This window comes from Plecotus auritus, assembly GCF_963455305.1.
Source record: "Plecotus auritus genome assembly, chromosome: 8".
Taxonomy (NCBI): domain Eukaryota; kingdom Metazoa; phylum Chordata; class Mammalia; order Chiroptera; family Vespertilionidae; genus Plecotus; species Plecotus auritus.
Window position 1 is genome coordinate 153,210,584 of NC_137782.1, and position 21,851 is coordinate 153,232,434.

Here is a 21,851-nt window from a genome sequence, read left to right on the forward strand (position 1 = left end):
TTCAGACAAAAACCAAAATAAAAACAACCTCTGAACCTTTCCCTGCCTCTCCCACCTTGACACACATTAAGCTAATGAAGAGTAGATACATTTACACCCAAACTCTGTTCATTGCCAGAGGATAACCTGTCAGTAAGTCAGTTTTGATATACAATGCTGTTCTGGGCATTTCATATACGAACACATGTGCCCAGGAAAAGGAAAGAGAGAAAAAGTGGGCAAGGTAGAACTTTCTTTCCACACACAACACACAACACACAACACACAACACACAACACACACACACTTCTTTCTTAAGGGTGAGGGTAAGATTTTAGGAGTCAAACCTTTTCCTCTCCTTCCTCCTCCCTCTCTTGTTAACTTTTCTTTCTTCATTAAATATCTCACTTCTGTAATCCTTGCAGGCTCTTTTCTGGTCATCTAACTGTGAGATAAAGGATCCTTGGCCTCACAGCTCTTCTCTCTTCCATGGTGAGCTTAACTAGTCTTAAGGGTTCTTGTGGATAGCTCAGAAAATCTGTATCTTTAATCCCTACTTGAATTTTCTATGGCTTAATATATATTAAACTGTCAAGGGGAATTATAAAACTCTATTACTATTTTACAAATTGTATTTCATTCAAATTGGCTATCTCTTATTTCTGCTACCACTTTTACTAACAGATTTATTCACACTACCCTCACTGCCTTACATTCATATCCATCTTTCTATTTTTGCCTGCACTTTCCCCCTAAACTGAGATCAAAGTTCCATACCTTTTGTAGTCTTGTGCACTCATTATGGCTTAACCTTAAATACTACTTCTTCTGTGAAGTCTTCACAAAACTCAGAAGATCAAATGATCTCTCTTAATTTTATACTGTTTAAATTAACATATCTATATCACCTCTCTAATTATTTAATTAACCTCCTACAAGGAAATGTTCAGAGGGATCAAATGTAGGTTACCTATGCTTAATAATTAGTAAATATTTTAATTTTAAAAAGATCATGAAGAACCTTAAAAACATAAGGTATGGTAGTGGTTCTCCTATTGTTTCACTGCAGCCTCCCCTGGTCTGGGTACAAGATGGAAGTGCAGTAGCAGTATGTGCAAATTAAAAAGGGGTGACGATATGAGAATACTGTACCTTTCGGCCCTTTCCCAGGTGTGGGTTCTACAGTAGTTTTGCTCCATATAAGTATAACTCCACCCGAGTCTCCAGTGAGAACATCTCCATTCCCCAAAAATGCTAAACACTGCACAAATTTTGGTTTTTCATATTTCTACAAAAAAATAGAGAGAGAGAGAGAGAGAGAGAGAGAGAGAGAGAGAGAGAGAGAGAATTTTCAGTTTTCCCTTTGGCATGATGACTCCATGCTCACTCAACAATTAAAATATTAAAGTTTTATAATGAAATTTATAATATTCTGATCCTTACCCCAAAAATTCCTTGTTTTCTTGTTAGTGAATTGCCACTCCAGGTCCAGAAAAAAATATGAGATTTACCACATGTTATTATGGTATTTGCATCTGTTGGATGGAACTCCACAGCCAAAACAACTTCATTTGTTGTCTGTGGAAAGAGAAATAAAGCTTTAGATGAATGTATACTCTTATCTCCATCAAGTACCTATTACAGCTACTGATAAAGACAGGAAAAAATTTTAGGAAATGCCTTTTTTTTCCAAGATCTATTTTCCTGAACATTTGTAACAATAAGTTTTTATAATAATGATTTTAATTTGATGTCTTCATATTATTATATCATCTTTTATACTATTCATATATAACTGCATTAGAAAGACATTTAAATGAATTAGTTTTAGATTATTTTAGTTTCTTGCACATTTAGGGAAAAGTACACTAAAACTATCAATTATAAGAACTATATACATTTGATTTAAAGGTACTGCCATTTTGATTTTTAAAAAGCCTTATCTTTCTCTGTACTATTATTATTGAGCACTCATTCATTTAAGAAAATTTATTACTGATTTAGAGATTCAACCTTAGGCTAAAAGCTTAAAAAGTATATATAACGGTCACTACTGAGTCATACAGAAATGAAAAACAAAAAAACTCAAAGAGCTTTTATGCCATTTCCCAAAAAAGAAAACTTAGAAAAGATAGAAGTTTAAAACAAGCAGAATAAAGAAGGAAGAAAATAGGCACAAGCATCCAAAGGAATTACAAGTAGTTTTTTCACTGAAATTACTGAACTGAGGATGTCTTAAAAACACCACATTTCAGTATGTTCAGTAAGTCATAATTGAATTCTTACTAAATTGATGTTTTATGGTAAAAGCAGCTACTCAAGCTTAACGATGAGGTGAAATCTATGTGCTTGTGAAGCTGCTTGTTGGTAGCTGGTGCTCACCTGCAGGGTGATCACTAAGGTGTTTTTTTTAACTTAGCGAAGAACTTTATGTGTATGAAAGCGTTTCTTCACCACAAACCAACATGGTAAACATGGTAATCTTGTAAACAAAGTGAGTTACATAAAATACCTTTTACATTCTTATACTAATAAAATGACACTTGAAGGAATTGAGCTAATTAAAAAAAAAATTTCCCCATGGCCTCAATATTTCCGCCAATTTTACATTTCTACCACCAACAGCTGGACTCTACAGCTTTGTATAGGCACATAAATAAAACTCAATCTAATCTGAATGCTTTCTCCCCTCATGAGGGAAAAGGACAGTACCCTTTCTTGTTATACAGTTTCTACAATGTTTGGTTGGAATTAGCAAGTCAAAGTAAATTTTAAAGATAATGTGTTAATTAACAACGAAAAAATTCGTCATCTTTCTTCCAGGATGATGTTGCCTTTTATTTTAATTAATTAATTTATTTATTTTTAAATCTTTATTCTGACCAAGATCTCTGCCTGCCTTCCCAACTTCTTTTCTTTTTGTTGTTGTTAATCCTCACATGAGGATATTTTTTCATTAATTTTTAGAGAGTAGAAGGAAGGGGAAGAGACAGAGAGAAACATCAATGTGAGAGAGAAACATCAATTGGTTGCCTCCCGCACACACCCTGACCAGGGTTGGGTTTCCAGCCTTCAACCATGGTACGTGCCCTTAACTGAAATCAAACCCAAGACCCGCCCTAGCTGGTTTGGCTCCGTGGATAGAGCATTGGTCTATGGACTGAGGGGGTCCCAGGTTCGATTCCGGTCAAGGGCATATGCCCAGGTTGTGGGCTCGATCCCCAGTAGGGGCCGTGCAGAAGGCAGCCAATCAATGGATACTCTCTCATCATTGATGTTTCCATCTCTCTCTCCCTCTCCCTTCTTCTCTCTGAAATCTATAAAAATATATTAAAAAACAACAACAACAACAAAAACCGGAGACGGTTATGTTGATTATGACTTGTGGGTTAGGACATTCAATTAAAGATGCCTGGCAGGCAACAAGAAATGTAGGTTTAAATCTGTGAGAGATCTGGGCTACAGGTAAATGATGAAAGACAGAACAGATAGTAACTAAGGCTATGGCAGCTGTATGCTGTCAATGGAGGACATAAGATAAAATTCTGAATAACAACAACATTTAAAGTCATGAAAAGGAGATCTGCTAACCTTTACTACAAAAGATCAAAATTCACATATTACACTTTGGTATAAGTTCCCTATGTTTCAATGCTAAATTACCCTGAATGATGTCTGAAAGACTATCTGTATCTTCATTTATATTTTTTAAAGTTTGAGGTTTCTTATACTCTTTTCAAGTACAATCAAAGCTACTCTTATTTCTTTCAAAAGATTTAACTTATGCTATTTGAAAACAGAACCTCTTTTTGACCAACAAGCTGAAAGCTTGAAGCTTATACAGAACAAAACTGCTGAGACAGAGAGCGGGTGTGCAATTGAAGAGGAATGTGATGTTATTTAAGAGTACAGCAAATATGTCATAGGCTTTTTTTAGTCATCCTGTCACTTTGAATCCCTCTGAAAGCCTGTTAGGAGGCGGCCATTTCTGACCCATGTGAATGCTGTTGTAATGCTAACCTTACATTCCTCTTTTACAAGTTACGGCCTGATCCACACAAAGGACCAACATTATTCTATACCAATTATAAAATATTCTGCATTTTACATAACACGAGTGGCCCGGTGCATGGATTCGTGCATATTGAAAGGAAATTAATTAGAAGAAATATTTTAATATCGCTATTCGCCCTTTCTCTGTAATAGAAGTGTCAGAGATGAAAAAAAATAGTAAAATGTGTATTAAAATAATAGAGTAATAAATAAACAATAACATGATATAATAACAAAGACATGATATAAAAACAACAAAAACATTATATAAAAAACAATGACTGATAAATTGATTAAACTTATTCTAATATCTCCCTGTATACCACATTAGGAGTAAAAACACTTTCAGAGTGCTTGACTAATTTCCCTTGTGATAAAGTATTTATAACTTTAACTTTAACATCACTCTTCAAACTTGAGAGAAAACAACATATAACTGACCATGTCCAAAAACGGGTTCAGGTAGGAATATTCCTACTCCGTCTAGAGTTTGTCCTTGTGATTTATTAATAGTCATCGCAAATGCTGGAATCACGGGAAACTGTCTTCGAATTAATTTAAATGGGAGGCAAGTGTCAGATGAAGACAAATCAACTCTTGGAATCAGAACAACCTCTCCTTCCACAGATCCTGTTAATACTTCAGAGCTTTATATGTATCGTGCATGCACGAGTCAACATTTTTAAACTAGAGCCTGGGAGTGGGGGGTGGGGAGGACGCGGGAGGTTGGCTGGCCGCAGTGTGCATCATGGCGACCGGTCAGTCAGGTCGCTTGGCTTTTGTGTGTGTGTGTGTGTGTGTGTGTGTGTGTGTGTGTGTGTGTGTGTGTGTGTGTGTGTGTGTGTGTGTGTAGAGAGAGAGAGAGAGAGAGAGAGAGAGCGAGAGAGCGCGTGCGCGCACAAAAGCACGTGCGCCAGTGCGCATCACATGTACTGGCCAGTCGGACGGACAAATGGTTGGTCACTTAGCCTTTTATATATATAGAAGCTTACAACAATGCATATCATTACATATGCTTTTCAGTTATGCCGCCCATACTCCTATGATTGAATTTTTCCTTTAAAATGTTTAAAGCTTAAATGAAATAACAGATTTTGTTTAAAAAGCAGCAGTAGTTGCCCTGGATGGTGTGGCTCAGTTGGTTGGGTGTCATCCTATGCACTGAAAGGTTGCCAGTTCAATTCCTGGTCAGAGCACATGTACGGGTTTCAGGTTTAATCCCTGGAAAGGGGCATAGAGGAGGCAGCCATCGATGTTTTGCTCTCACATCAATGTTTCTTTCTCTCTCTGACTTGCTCTCAAAATATCAATTAAAAAATCTAAAAAAAAAAAAGGCAGCAGTAGCCAAGTAGAGTACTGTCTTATTTTGAGATTAGACATCCATCTGCTTTGTCAATGTGTTTGAAATATCACTAACATTGGTTGAAGTTGCTTAAATATTTTATCTTAAGATACCATAAGAATGGTATTCTTAATAGCATAAAATAATGACAAATCAATAAAGCTGATAATTTGGGCCAGTTAGTGTGCTATTGCCCATTAAGGATATGCAATATACTTCTAAGGATCTGCAAAACAAATAATGTATTCTAAAAGATAACAAGTGAAACTTTTTTGGACTTACCTTTATTTCTGCTCCTTTTGACTTTTTCTGCCAATCCCACACAGTAAGCATATGCTCATTGGAATCATCAATAACACATAAGTGAACACCAGAATCCTAAAGAAAAGTCAATTATAGGCATTTAAAATATTTCAGATTTTCTAGGAACAAGTACCATATTATTAAAACAGTCAACATTAAGATAATCCAAAATCCTTTACATGTATGATTCCTTGAAATATAATGAATATACTACTAAAATTGATTTTTTTCAGAAATACAATATTCTTTTAAAAAACATTTTCCAGTTTTAATTTTTTCCCTAAGTTGATTTCTACTTGCCACCTGGCCACTTTTATTCAGAGATAGCAAATAATTCATTTTGAGGATTGTCCCTTAGACCCCCCCTTGCCTTCTTGTATTTAAAATATAGTCCTTAGCCAGTTTGGCTCTGTGGATAGAGCGTCGGATTGCGAACTGAAGGGTCCCAGGTTCAATTCTGGTCAAGGGTACATGCCCGGGTTGTAGGCTCCATCCCCAGTAAGGGGCATGCAGGAGGCAGCCTATCAAGATCAATGATTCTTTCCCATCTCTGATGTTTCTCTCTCTCTCCCTCCTCTCTGAAATCAATAAAAACATATTAAAAAAATAAAAAATTATAGTCCCTCAAGGTAGGCATAAAATGTATATAATTTTATAACTTCATTCCTAAGTTGTTATAGTCGATGAAACAAGCTAAAATTAATGGCATGTTTTAAAGTTTGCCAATTTCAACTTTCCATGATATACATTAATATGAACAAACAAAATAAATAAAAGCATAACTAAATTCCTTTATATTTATTTTTCCAATATGATTTTCATTCACATAATTTAAGTCTCCCAGTTTAAGAAAAAAGAACTGTGGACATTAAAAAATTATTTTTTTGCCCAGCTGGGGTGGCTCAGGGATTGAGCGTTGACTTATGAACCAGGAGGTCACAGTTCAATTCCCAGTCAGGGTTCATGTCCAGGTTTTGAGCTGGGTCCCCAGTAGGGGGTGTGCAGGAGGCAGCCAATTAGTGATTCACTCTCATCGTTGATGTTTTTCTCTCTCCCTCTTCCTGCTTCTCTGAAGTCAATAAAAATATGTTAAGAAAAATTTTTTTGCCCCTACTAGCATTTGCAGCATATACTTTAAATGTCTATGGAAGAAATACTGTGATGAAGAGGAGAGGTACTGAGAAAGGTCAGAGTTTATTCTCTTCTCTTTATCTTTCTTTTAACCTGTACCAGAATGATTATCTAAACCAGGAAAAGTTAGAGTAGGAGGCAATCCAAGATAAGTCTTAATATTTTAACAATATCAACAAGATGACGAAAGTTTCTGCTACAGAAATTTTAGGGGGGAAAAAGGTAGCAAAAGTATTTCCTTTCTGTCCTGTCCTTTTATCTCCTTTTCTAAATGCCTTTCTCCCAATTCCTGACTCATTTGAAACTTGACACTCAGTGCTTTCAAGCTAGCAAAATTCCCATATCCACACAAATTTATCTTTCTGTTCTAAAAATGTCCCTTCCTCCTGATGTCGCACAAAACTCCCATAATCCAGAATATAGTTGCTGATACCTAGGAACTGAAGAGATTATATGAATATATTAATATATTCTAAAGTATGAATGGGGCCCAATAAAATCTGGAGGGATATTTATATTTGAAACTAAAAATTATGGATCCTGCCCTAGTCAGTGTGGCTCAGCTGGTTGGAGCATCATCCCATACACCAAAAGGTTGCAGGTTCAATTCCTGGTCAGGGCACATATCTAGATTGTGGGTTCGATCCCCAGCCGAGGAGAGTATGAGAAGCAAACCATCTATGTTTCTTTCTCTCTCTGTAAAACAAAAAAAAAATTATGGAGCCTAAAATGTAGCTCTCCTACATTTAAATTAATATGAATAATTACATATAATTTAAGAGTGAAGAGACTGTTTAAATTAGTAACATCCTGTTTTATTTCCCCTCAGAATAAAGCTTCAAGGCTTAGGTAAGATTGTTATACACTAAATTTTAAACTCATGTTGTCATTAATTCAGAGCCATGATAATTCATGATTTTAGTGAATATAAAGTTCTGTCTTTCGCTCCAACATGACATTAAGAAAAGATAGTATTTGTGCATAATCGACCAAGTTTCAGGTCTGTGAATTTTCTAAATAAAATAGAGCTCTGTTATCCAAGCTAAACAAAAGTACAACTTACTGCTTGTCTTACTTTTACTATGCCAACCATGTATTCCTCTAACATTTCCCGATACTACAATGGAATTTTATTTCAGGACAGAAAAAAAATTAAGTATAATTAAGTGTAATATTCTGGATCCTAGCTAAACCAAAGTACTTCAGTATTTAGGTTAAAATGCTGGCTATAGCTAATATCCTATATTTCAATTCAGAGTTACCACTTTCTATGAACGCACAGACACAAAAATGAGCTTAACTTTTTTTTGGCTTCTTTGTACCTCTTGCTTACTCCTTTAAAAATTATTACTTACAGCTTTTGAAAAATCCAGGCATCCTACTCCACGCTCAAAAGTTCCAAGTCCAATAATCTGCAGTGTGGATAGACTAACTGAATCCCACACTCTGACATGGGGTTGCAGAGGCTGCAAAAACAAGAGGAAAAACACAAGCAAGGACTAACTGGTATATAGGTGGATGCCAATGAATACCACTACAACACAGAACTGTTTACTGTCTTAAAAAGTAATAGAGATGGATAACTATCTAATAAAAAATAGCTACTACATTTAGACATGCCCTCAAAGAATCTTGAGCAGGTATTTTCTTCTCATACCATGAAAATAAGGATATAACAACAGTGATAATAGTTGTAGCAGCAGATGATCTAAACATTTCTCAAGTGCCATATACTATTCTAAGTACATCACATGTATTAATTAGTTTAATCTTCATAATTCTATGACCTATTTACTATTACAATCACCATTTCACAAATGGGGAAACTGAGATATAGAGATTTAAATAACTTGTCCAAAATTACACAGCTATTAAAAGGTGGAGTTAGGATTCGAACCCAGGAAAATTTGCTCTGGATACCCTGCTTTTAGCATTACCTTTATTCTTAGGAAAAGAATACTTTTTAAAATCAGTGCTCAATAAACTGCTAAGCAAACAGTTCTTAAAACAGAATCTGGAACTGGAAGGGGTCTTATAAGTCTTCAAATATAATCCCTCCAAGTCCTTTTCATGAAAGAAACAAGCCAGAGAATGCCATGAGTACAGTCATATACTTCTAATCAGTCATCATTAATATTCACTGTTGATCCTTACAAATAAGGGATTTGTTATTTAAGCCTATTTAGTAATATTGAATAGCAACTAAAAATTTTAAAGTATTATCAGTGCTACTCATATATAAAATCAATTTAGGGAAATTGCAGTACCTATAGCCAACACTGATAACTTATTTTATGTTAAAAAATATATATAATGCCCAGCCGCCATGGCTCAGTGGTTGAGCCTTGACCAGGAGGTCACGGTTTGATTCCTGGTCAGGCCACATGCGTAGGATGTGGGTTTGGTCCCTAGTAGGGGTGTGCAGGAGGCAGCCAATTAATGATTCTCGCTCATCATTTATGTTTCTATCTCTCTCTTCCTCTCCCTTCCTCTCTGAAATCAATAAAAAAATATATGTTAACAATCTTATCAGTATTCCCGTTTTTAAAAGTAAGTAGTTTCCTTAAGGAGCACACTTGTTTCTTTGTGTGTGTGTTTTTTTTAAATATGTTTTTACTGATTTAAGGGGTGGGGAGGGAGAGAGAGAGAGAGAGAGAATCAACGATTAGAAAATCATTGATTGGCTGCCTCCTGAACACCCCACACTGGGGATTGAGCCTGTAACCCGGGCGTATGCCCTGACCGTGAATCGAACCATTACCTCCTGGTTCACAGGTCGATGCTCAACCACTGAGCCACGCCGGCTGGGCGAGAACACTTGGTTTTTAGAAAAAAATATTTAAGTAGTATAATTCTCTTTTGGTTTTTAGAATGTTTTTACATTCTAATATTTTTTCCTTGTTTATACTAGAAATCATAGTTAAATTTTAGAAGAGTAAACAGATATAAAAGTTGTCATCAATCCCATTCTAAAAGTAATGTCACTAGGCACAGAAGGCATAAAACTGTGACACTCACCCTTCCATCTTTATCCACTCCAGCTATCTGTCCAGTTGCAATCCTAATTTTGTCAGGATGTATAGCAAGGCTAAAAAGCAGTATTAACAACAATTTTAAATACAGGAATCATACGAAACAGCAGAAATATGCCTTAGTATCAACATTTTTCAAACAGTTTTTTAATCATTAAAAAATCTCCCAGTGACCTATTCTTTTTCTTTAACAAATCAAATAAACATCAAGTATAAAAAGATTTCTTTTCTAAGTTTTTAGCTGTACTTTTTTCTTTATTAAACTTGACAAATTAACAAAACACTAAATCTGAAGAAAATATTTATTCACAATTGTGGCTTAATAAATTAAACTTTTTTTTTCCTTCTACCTACCCACCCTTCTTTCCCCTCTAGTAATCACCATGCTGTTATGTTGCCTATGACTCTGAGTTTTGTTTTGTTTTTTGCTTAATTTCTTCACCTAAATTGTTTTCATATGTCCAAGTTCCTTTCTAGTTCTGCACCTATGTACATATACATATTTCATATAGTTTTATTACAGTGAAGATGCTTAATGCATTGTAATTTTAATCTATTAAAACATGAGCATTAAGGGTTTCAAGATGGTGGCTGAGTAGGTGGATCTTTCTTGTACCAACCTGGAAATAAAGCTAAACTGGCGAACATTCACCCTGATTACCAACTAAAGACCAGTTGAAGAGGAGGCTTTTAAACAAGGAAGGGTAGAAACCACCTTGAGACTGAGAGGGAGGGATGAAGGGAGGGAAAGAGAGAGAAACATGGATGTGAGAGAGAAACATCAATTGGTTGCCTCCTGTACGCGCCCTGACTGGAGAGCAAACCCGCAACTTAGTACTGTTCAACAGCTAGCATGATATGGACGGGAGTTAGCCTCATAGTCAGCCAGCCTGAGGGGAGAACCCACCCACAAATGGGACAATAACAATCAAGACCCAATTACAAAAGGAGAGCCAAAATAACCCACACAAATCAATACATGTGATACATCACATAAACAAATGAAAGATAAGAATCACTGATCATATCAACAGATATAAAAAAAGCATTTGGTAAAATCCAGGACCCCTTTATGATAAAAACTCACAGTAGGTGGGAATATAGGGATCACACCTCAACATAATAAAAGCCATCTATAAAAACTCTACAGCCAATATAATGCTCAATGGGCAAAACCTAAAAGCATTTCTCTCAAGATCAGAAACAAGACAAGGATGTCCACTTTCACCACTCTTATTCAACATAGTGCAGGAAGTCCTAGCCACAGCAATCAGATAAGAAGAAGAAATAAAAGGCATCCAAATTAGAAAGGAGGTACTAAAATTGTCATTATTCACAGATGACATATTATACATAGAAAACCCTAAATAATCCACCAAAAAACTATTATATCTAATAAATGAAGTTGGCAAAGTAGCAGGATATATAATTAATATTCAGAAATCGGTGGCATTTTTATACACCAATAACAAACTCTCAGAAACTAAAAAACAATCCTATTTACAATTGCAACAACAAAAAAGAAGGGACCTAGGAATAAACTTAACCAATGAGGTAAAAGACCTGTCTGTACTTGGAAAACAAAAGGACACTAAAGAAAGAAACAGAGGAAAATGCAACAAGTGGAAGCATATACCATATTCATGTATCGGAAGAATTAACATCATTAAAATGTTCATATTACTCAAAGCAATCTATATAGGTTCAATGTAATTCCTATTAATATACCAGTGATGTATTTCACAGATCTAGAACAAATATTCCAAACATTTATTTGGAACCATAAAAGCCCCAAATAGCCTCAGCAATCTTGAGTAGCAAGAACAAAGTTGGAGGGTCACAATACCAGATAACAAACTATACTACAAAGCCACCGTAATCTAAACTGCCCAGTACTCGTGCAAGAACAGGCATATAGATAAACTAAACTGAACAAAGAACCCACAAATCAACCCATGCCTTTATGGTTATTAATATTTGACAAAGGAGGCAAGACCATGCAGTGGAGTACAAACAGTCTCTTCAATAAATGATGTTGAGAAAATTGGACAGTTACATGCAAAAAAGTGCAACTAGACCATCAACTGACACCATACACAAGAAAAAATAAAAATGGATAAAAGACGTAAGTTGAGAAACCATAAAATTCCTGAAGAAAACACAAGCAATAAAATTTCAGACATCTCTCAGAGCATTATTTTTGCTGATACGTTTCTGAAGGAAATATAGGAAAAAAATAAATGGGATTACATCAAACTAAAAAGCTTCTGCACAGGAAAATAAACCCTCAACAAAACGAAAAGGGAACCCACGATATGGGAGAAGATATTCACCAATGATTCATCTCATAAGGGGTTAATTTCAATATATATAAAAGAACCAATACAGATTAACACCAGGAAGACAAACAATACAATTAAAAATGGGCAAAGGACCTGAATAGACACTTCTCCAAAGAGTACATATACATGGCCAATAGACATATGAAAAAATGCTCAAGGTCACTAATCATCAGAGAAATGCAAATTAAAACTACAATGAGCTATCACTTAACACCTGTCAGAATGGCTACTATCAATAAATCAGCAAATGACAGGAGCTGGAAGGGATGTGTAAAAAAGAGAACCCTCGTGCACTGCTGGTGGGAATGCAGACTGGTGCAGCCACTGTGGAAAACAGTATGGAGTTTCCTCAAAAAACTAACAATGGAACTGCTTTTTTAAAATATATATATTTTTATTGATATTTAGAGAGGAAGGGCACGAATTTGGGTTGCAGGTTTGATCCCTGGCCCAGTCAGGGCTGGGTTGCAGGTTTGATCCCTGGCCCAATCGATATTTCTCTCTCACATTGATGTTTCTCTCTCTCGCCCCTTCTCTCCCTTCCTTCCACTCTCTCTAAAAGGCAATGCCTGTAATATCCTTAAATTCTGAGGTGTCCACAAGAAATCATTTCCAATAAAACCAAGATTTTTAAGACCCCAAGAAACAAAAATGAGAGCATGAAATTAAAAAACGAACAATGTTAAATGATACCAACCATTTCACACAGTCTGTATGACCCAGGTAGTGCCGTTGAGTTCTCTCCTCATAATTAAATAGTACTACTACTGATGCTATGAAATAAACTATTTCCCCGGTAGGAAGAAGGTAAACATTAGCTCGACAGTCCTTTCCTCGATAACCATATCTTAAAAGAAAAGAGTCAAGGTTTTAAACAAGCATAATATTCAGGGTGTTAAATTAACAATATTTTCAAGGATACTTAAAGATATCAGAAAGGTATAATGTAAAGAGGACTGGATTGGAATTTGAAAACTCATGTTTGCCAGTGTACCTGAATCTTAATTTCCCACATTTAACAGACAAATAAATATAGATTGAGTTCCTGATGTGTCAGGCACAGAGCTAAATATACAAACCAATGTGAAGCCTATGTCCCTGGAGCTTAGGCTCTGGCAAAAATGACAAAAACAAACACCAATTATATCGTTAGAAATTGTGGGGGGAAAATAACAGCATGGTAGAAGAATAAAAGGGGCTAATTTAAATGGAGAGAAAAAGAGGGATCAAAAGAAGGGCTATCTGAGAAAGTGACATTTATGCTTGACCTAAATGATAAAGCAGAGATTGCCAGGCACAGTTTGGTAGGCAGAGTGTATGTTAAACAGTTGTACAGAATTATAGGATTAGAGAGATTTCCCAAGCTAATTTCTGCCAAAAGGAGGGAATGATTCAAGGGGTGGGGAAAGAGGATATAGGAGAACAGAGACAGAAAGCAGAGTTCAAACTATTAGCTCCCTTCTGCTTCACTGTGAGTTTCTTAGACGTTCTGAAAGAAGGGAGAATTTCTAAGTGAAATTAGGAGAGCTCTGTTTCATATAGTCATTTTTTTAAAAGTCTGGCTAAGAACAGAAGTTAATTCTGGAATTAAAAGCAACCTTGTTAATTTGAGCTCTTAAATTCATATTTCCTAGGTTACAAAATACTTAACTGATGTTTTCTTATTTAATTCTCACAATAAGCCTGTGAGGTAGGGGTTATTAACCTCTTTTTTCAAGTGAAGAAAGTAAGTTTTACTGGGGGTTAGTGGCAGAGCCAAGACTCAAACACTAGTCTTCCAATTTCAGTCTAATGCCGTTGCTATCATATCACAAATACCTACCATAATGATCTAAAATATTGCTTGCCCTATTCAAAGACATTAATTTTGGTGAATTTTAAATTGATAATAGCAAAATATATAAAACATGTAAAAGGATCAGAGGTTGGTATGCTTATTACATTTACTTTCTGATATAAAAATCATTTTGATAGGTTAGGTAAATTAATTTTCTTAAATGAAGCCAGAGAATTTGCTGTCACGGTAAAAAAGGATACACCCACTCCAGTTTGAGCTTCTCAGGAGGCAGTTCTGTTCTGATGTCATCATAGTTGTCAACATCAGAAGGAATAAACATTGTAATTGGCCGACCTCGCATAAACATTTTAACATAGTCTCCTTCTGTTGAAACACAAGACAAAAATTAAATCAGAGATGTCTTTTCTGAATAACCACAGAAAAGTGGAATATTAATGTAATATGATAAAAAAATAGCTACTTTAGAGTTCTAGTCTTATTATACATCATTGTTTTTGTGTATAAGAATCTAGACCAGCCGTGGGCAAACTACGGCCCGTGGGCCGGATCCGGCCCGTTCGGCTGTTCTATCCGGCCCGCGGAGCCGAAAGAGCGGAGGGTTCTCTTGCTCTCCCCTCCGCTCCTTTACTTTGAATTTATATTAGTTCACACAAACACTCCATCCATGCTTTTGTTCCGGCCCTCCGGTCTAGTTTAAGAACCCATTGTGGCCCTCGAGTCAAAAAGTTTGCCCACCCCTGAAGACCAAAACATTGTAAGAAAAAACTATTTTTTTTCCTTAAATGAGAGTAACTATTTTCATAATTAAAATATTAATGTGTATAAGTTGACACATTTCAACAAGGCCAGGAAGGTTGAGGTAGAAAAATGCAAAAGAAAATCATTTTGTCATGGAAGTTTACCTAACAGTTGAAAAGAAGAGATTATCAAGGGTAGACAACAACCATGTCTACCACACCATTTGATCAACCTACTGATGATTTAATGACTTACAAAAAATACAGTATCAGAACATTCCAGAAGGAGAGGCGTCAAATACCCTCATAAGTCAGGATGGGGAGAGAGACTCAGAGCTCTGCTATACAAGGCTGTGAGAAGAGCTGGAAGGGAAAAGATGACCAATGTCCCTCACTTCACAATTGGGCCTACAATCAGCCCTAGGTCTAAGCAATTAAATTCTATTATAATACAACTAGAGACCCGATGCATAAAATTCATGCAAGGGGCTCGGCCCGCACAGCCGCAGCCTTCACAGCCTGGGCTTCATCTGGAGGTCATCCGGAAGGATGTCCAGTCTAATTAGCATATTATGCTGTTATTATTATAGATAACATTTTAAAGACAATGCCGGAAAACAGTTTCTAATTAATAGCCTAGGTTCTAAAACATCTTTTATTTCATAAACCAATGGCTGTTTATAAGATCTACAATAGTCTAAAACTAAAAATATCAAAAAGACAACTCGAGAATCAAATCAATCTTTATTATAAACCTTTTACAAGTGGAACAATATTTCACTTAACAGATGAAATTATTACTTATGCCTTAAAAAAAAAAAAAAGACACCAAAAAGCCCCAGTATTCCCACCTACATACAGATAGGTTTAATACATGTTGATAGTGGGTGCAAAATAGTTACAAAAGAACCTAAAGAGGAGGAGAAAATAAGGGACTGAGTACAAAGCATAGGAAGTGTCTATCACTTGCCAACTTGTGTGGACACAGACTAAAAATGTGGTCATCAACCAGAGGCTGATACAACCTTAGGACCTCTAATAATGACCTACACTGCTAAGGAGAAGAGTACATAATACTTCAATACTTTATTATAATGCAAACCGAAGAAGGAAAGATACATTACTTTGCTGAAAGTCTACAAGTATTTCTTCAGAGTCAGATTTAAAAATTATGCTTGTTATGGGTGAGAAGTTCAAGTTATTTTTATTATTATTACTCACAGTGTGCTCAGCCTCTCAGATCTAAGAACAGGCTAACACCTCCCACGCCACGATTTTAACACCACATGATGTATGTCTTTATTACTTCTGAATCTAAGAGTGGGCTCTGCTTCCTGGTGATTTTTAGCAGAGCTGAACTTTGATAACTAAATGATTACTAGCTGCAACTATTTCCCTTCTGCAACCATCCTTATCTGTATTTCCTTGTCTGCCCCCCCCACCCCCCAGTTTGCTTTCTTATCAATGTGAATTTGTTATATAATTTGCAATTTTTCTTAAATTCTTTTTAAAAAAATATATTTTATTGATTTTTTACAGAGAAGAGGGAGAGGGATAGAGTTAGAAACATCGATCAGCTGCTTCCTGCACACCTCCCACTGGGGATGTGCCTGCAACCAAGGTACATGCCCTTGACCGGAATCGAACCTGGGACCCTCCAGTCCGTAGGTCGATGCTCTATCCACTGAGCCAAACAGGTTAGGGCATGTTCTTAAATTCTTAAAGGCAGATATCCTGTTCTTTGGAATTTCTCCCACAATCTTTGATCACATGTGTATATCATAAATGCTTTCTGAATAAAAAAGAAAGCATTTAATAGATGCTTCTATCACCTCTTAGAGTAGATTGTATGTCCAGCAAAGGGAATAGGTTTAGGATAGTATAAAAGAAAAAAACAAAACAAATCAAAACAAAAACGCTCACCTTTGCTAACAGAATACCATACTGATTTCTTTACCAACTTTCAAGCAGCACTAGCAACTAAGTAAAAGTAAAGGAACTACCTATCTAGAAATCCTGTGGAATAGTGTTAATAAAAATACCATAGACACCATTAGTTCATACATATAATGTTGGAACTGAAAGAAATCTTAGAGCTCACCTAGTTCCAGTCCCACTTTTACAGAGGGGAAACTAAGGCTCAGAGAGGTCAAATGAGTTTTTAGATTGTATTTCATAATTTTGTGTATTATGTAGAACTTGGGAAACATATTGAATGAATGATAGACTGGGTTAAATAAACTAAACTTTATCTTACCTGTGTTCCTTTTACTTTTTAAAATATGGCTACTAGAACATTTTAAATTAGACATGTGTTGTACATTATATATATGTTTCTATTGGACAGTATTGTTCACACAAATGGTAAGTGAAAGGGCTGAAGAGAATGAAACGGGGCAGAGAAAACTTACTGTGCTTAGCAGAAAGCTTGCAACCTTGAGCACCGCATAGCCCAGATAACCACTAGCCATCTGACGCTGGGAGGAACCAAGGACGGACCGGACTCTTATCAGCAGAGCACCTTACAGCCAACAAAAATAGAAACCTATCTCTCCCTGCTCTCTTGGCTGATGCCTTTCTCGGTCTCAGCCCACCTGCACCCAGGTGCCTGGAATAAAATCTCTTTTGATATATTATGGCCTCATGTCATAGGTGCGTGACCCTGGCCCACTCCGAATTTTTCAGTAAGGTCCTCAGGCTAGTCCAAAGAAGTCCAATTACCTGACAATACAGCTTACTTATATTTCAAATAATATTGGCTTGAGCTCTGAATCCCAACAGTAGTAAACAGTAGAAAATAGAAGAGGAAGGTGATGATTCTGCTCTATTATCTTTGAGAAGAGTGAATGCTAGTTAAAATTTTGAAATGCTTGATGCTACACTTTCCTTTCTATGTTCTTCTCACACACCCCCTAGCACTTCCTCTTCAGCCTCCTCAGGTTTTGTTAACCTTCTACCTTAGTATTTCCCCTAGGCTGTCCTGTCCCCCAAAGTGCTCCAAATCCTGTGGGATAGTTACCTTGGGTGTTCTACGAAAAGAAGTTTGCTAAAATGATTCCTACTGATGTACATAACTGATTATTAAAGTTGCTTATACATTTAAAAGACTTTAATCAAAATTTATTAATCTTTCACAGATTGTAAAAAAGTGAAAGGAAAACTTCAGACTGAGTGGAAAATTAACTCTGCTCCATGATCAGTTCCTCCAGTTATTTTTTTCACATCTTGCCCTATTTCTGGACTTATAAATTTAACAAACAAACCAACAAACAAATAACCAGCCTTCTGAACTTTGGGAATGCTTACAATTTAAAGCATCATTCTCCCCCAAATTTTCACTTTTAGAATCCATTAAAATATTTCTTTAAACAATCTTTAGAACTAAAGTGTCCATCAAAACTAGAATTTGCATTTTACCTTGAACTAAAATATAGTTGTAGAGTGTGACGCTACCGAATATCAATAAACAGAAAATTAAAGATTCTTTAGTTTGAGCTTTGTCTCTGATATTAACAGTTATAGTCCCCAAAATCAGAGAGCTAAACAACAGACTTATAAACAAGACTAGAGGCCCAATGCACAAAATTCGTGCATGGGTAGGATCCCTAGTGGCTGCCAGCTGCAGGCCAGGGCCTCCCCCACCCCACCGCCTGCCGCCCCCACTGGCCAGGGCGGGGCTGGCCAGGGGGAGGACCTGTGGGCGGTTGGCTGGCTGGCCCTGCCCCCTGGTCAAACTCCCAGTCAGGAGACAATTTGCATATTAGGCTTTTATTATATAGGATGTTAAAAATATTGATTACAATTTTACAGTAGCTATGACAAAGACCATTTTAGGCAGGCTAAAATACTTTCTTTTAAGAAATTTTTCAAGCATAAAATTTCAAATCCGTTAATGACCCAGCTATATTGTAGTAATGATTTAACATTTTAAAATTCCAATGAAACAATGTAATCTGTAAGTATATTTGGACTCTAACTAGGAATTTGATTTGTCCTATCATAAAGTCTAAATTTCACCCCTTTCCAACGTCTAGCTGTAAAAGTTGATCACAAAATAAACAAATTTTCAAAGGGAGAGGTGAATTAAGAGGAATATAAACAAATCGTCTTATTAATCCTTTTTTAGAGATTTCAAAAATTCCTATTTGTGGTGCTTGCCAAATGTTATATAGTTATTTTTGACCAAGTACTGAAATGCTACCTTAATTTTCTTTGTTCTATAGGCAGAGTTCTACTGGCTGGTAAGTTTTACTGAATTCTTAATTACAGGGGGTGAGGTGGTGATGAGTGTGCACAATGAAGATATAAAATATGTGAACCCAGCCCCTGAGGAGCTTACAACACAGGCATAAACAAGTCTTACACATCTAATCAACTCTCATACTAATTACTGTAATAAGCCAACTTGCAGTTAACTACTTTCTTAAATCTAAACCTCCTTTAATCAGATTTCTCTTGGTGTTTTGTTTACAACTGTGATTATCATAAAAATTACTTGAAAATATCAGATATGGGAGCTTGCTTAAGCATTTTAGATTATTTTTACTGCCTGGAAAAGTCTTTCTTTGGGAAAAGGTAGAAAAGAAGTCTATTCCAACAATATAAACACATAAAACTTCTAAACACTGGCTAAACTGCTGAAAACTTCTCTGAACTAAGCAAAATATGGTTGTACTTTAAAAATTCTCTCAGATCACTCATTTAAATGCTCAAAAAGTTATTTTAAGCACTAAATGGAAAAAAATGTTCATTACATCTGTATATACCAAGTTGTATTAAATTTTTCGAAAGAAATTTTAAAAAAACTTTAGATGTCAAAACATTTTTTTATGTTAAAACTATTGTTCAGTCTTATTTCTTTATGAACATTCTCTTTGTCTCGTAATATAAAGATAACTAATAACAAGTTACACGGACATGACAGGGGAGAACCTTTCCACCCTGGTGGTGTTTCTGCTACAGGAAAGGTTACTGTTTTCCTCCTTGAGGTTGGATTCAGTTTACCAAGCGCTCAGCATTCTGCAGTCAGACCTATGCGTCCTACACATCCTTTTCACTTGTTACAGAAAACCAGGCCTTGCTGGACCACTGTTGTGGTGAGAACGCCCTGAGAACTTCCTGGCAATGGCATCAGCGCTCATAAATAAACAAATCCATCGCTTGTGCACATGCCGATTCTTGTTTTTCAAAAAGTCAATTGAAAAATTGGTTTTAAAAACAGAAAGATGTGTCCCTGAGTTTTTTGTTTCCTCTCACAAAAGAATCCCTGGGATTTTCAAGAGGCTATTATTATGATATTCTTTTTTTTAATCTTTTTTTTTAATTTAAGTTCATTATTGTTTAAAGTATTATATATGTCTCCTTCCCCCCCCGCCGCCACTGACTTCTCCTAGATGTCAAAATATTTATCCCTTCTAGCTCTTTCTCAATTCAGTACAGTAGAAAGAGAATCAGGAGCTCACAGGGAGATAATAAAAACCTGTATATGAAATTCTAATGAAACAGGATTAAGGAGAGACTTCAACTTCACCTTAAATGCTTTATTTCTAAACAAATAAAACAAAACACAAAAAAAAACAACAAACAAATCTCTACAGTCTGAGTCAAACAAAGCAAAATATAAAGATCTAATAGATCTGGGTGGTCACTATATAGGGGCTAGCTATATATTATTTGCATACATTTTCAGAAAGATTAAAATATTTCACAATCTTTAAAACATTTAAAAAGCATTATTAAAAGAAATACTCAAAATAATATTTTTGGTGAAACAGTTCCAGAGGAACCAATTATAAGTATAGTTCAGGAATGTGCCACATGATTTATTTTACTTTGCCTTTTCTCCCAGTCTTGGTATATGTCACTGATCAACTGTATATCTTTTTTACTAAGCCTGATCACAAGTTTCAAAATTATTTTCAAAGTGCTTCAGGAAAATAGTAATTGTTACAGTGAGCAACACATCATAAAATCTAATTGCCATTTCTGGACAAAATGGATTTTTAACTATGTTATCTTAGTTAATTGATATGCTTTAGGAATGAAGATTTTTCTGGTTAATTACATTTTCTAGTTTAGATTTTTTTTAAACTTATGCTTATAGTTGTGAAAATATGGTATGGGTGAAAAGTTTTCAACCAGAATAAAATAAATATGCATAAGACTAGGATGTTCTCTTATGAAAAGTCATTATTTCCCATGTCCAAAGGGAGCAGTTGGGGCTTTTTTCTCAGTTAAAAATATGGAAAAAAGATTTTAAGAACATATATTATTAAAAGTTGGGACAGTTTATATAAAAAAAATTGGAGAGCCTTTAAACATATTTTAATCTAGAAGATTGTTACCAACAACATCAAGAAATCAGACCTTTGCTTTTACAGAATCTTTTAAAAAATCTCTAATGGAGAAAACATGTTCTTTTTGATCTCTTTTAAAATATAGAGAATACTTGGACAAGCCCAGACCTAGGGATCTAAGTAATGTTTATTTAGCCCATTTTAAGAGGCCCAATATCTAAGTTTTAGAAGTATTTTTTTTTTAAATTCAATACTGGTTTCATGTCTTTCCTGCTATTCAATAAACTAAAACAGACTTAAAGCGAGCACCCTTTTTCCTTAATTCTGAAATTGCAAAATTTTGGGCACCATCTCAGCTCAGTTAAGGGCTTTTTGACTTTTTGTTTGTTTCTTTCTTTCAAACTGTACACCCTCATAGCAGGTGAGAATATATTCCCTCACAATAGGTAACAATATATAGACAGTGTCAACAGGACTATTAGCCTATATACCTATAGATAAGTTTTAGTTATTCTTTCAGATACAATGCTCAGTTTACAGAGGTATGATCAGGTTTTTGGACAGAATGCCTGGAGCCAACAGGTCAGAAAACAACACAAGGCACTGAAAAAAAGCACATGTATTCAAATTCTTTAAAAAGTAGATTAAAACAAGTTAGTGAAGGAATGGGGGGGAGGGGTCTCCATTTTCTACTTGCTGCAAGAAAGAACTTTCAAAAGTTATTAGAGACTCTTAGTGCTGTCTAGTATAGAGGGAACTGAGGTCCAAAGTCTCAGTTACAAGAAAAAAATTATCAGATGAACAATGTTTCATGTTTTTAAATAATTTCTTTCAGCAA

The 21,851-nt window shown here is 35.6% G+C and overlaps 1 protein-coding gene across 2 annotated transcripts in view; it reads right to left on the minus strand.

The window, feature by feature from the left end:
• The window catches only part of EML4 (EMAP like 4), a 152,830-nt gene that overhangs the window by 36,886 nt on the left and 94,093 nt on the right, over positions 1-21,851 (minus strand). For both annotated transcript variants that reach the window (XM_080683151.1, XM_080683150.1), the window contains 7 exons: positions 14,220-14,343; positions 12,880-13,029; positions 9,827-9,896; positions 8,164-8,274; positions 5,657-5,752; positions 1,423-1,557; positions 1,132-1,267 (listed from right to left, as the gene is read on the minus strand). In XM_080683151.1, the coding sequence (XP_080539277.1) occupies positions 1,132-1,267; positions 1,423-1,557; positions 5,657-5,752; positions 8,164-8,274; positions 9,827-9,896; positions 12,880-13,029; positions 14,220-14,343 (822 nt within the window). The remainder of the gene's footprint in view (positions 1-1,131; positions 1,268-1,422; positions 1,558-5,656; positions 5,753-8,163; positions 8,275-9,826; positions 9,897-12,879; positions 13,030-14,219; positions 14,344-21,851) is intronic.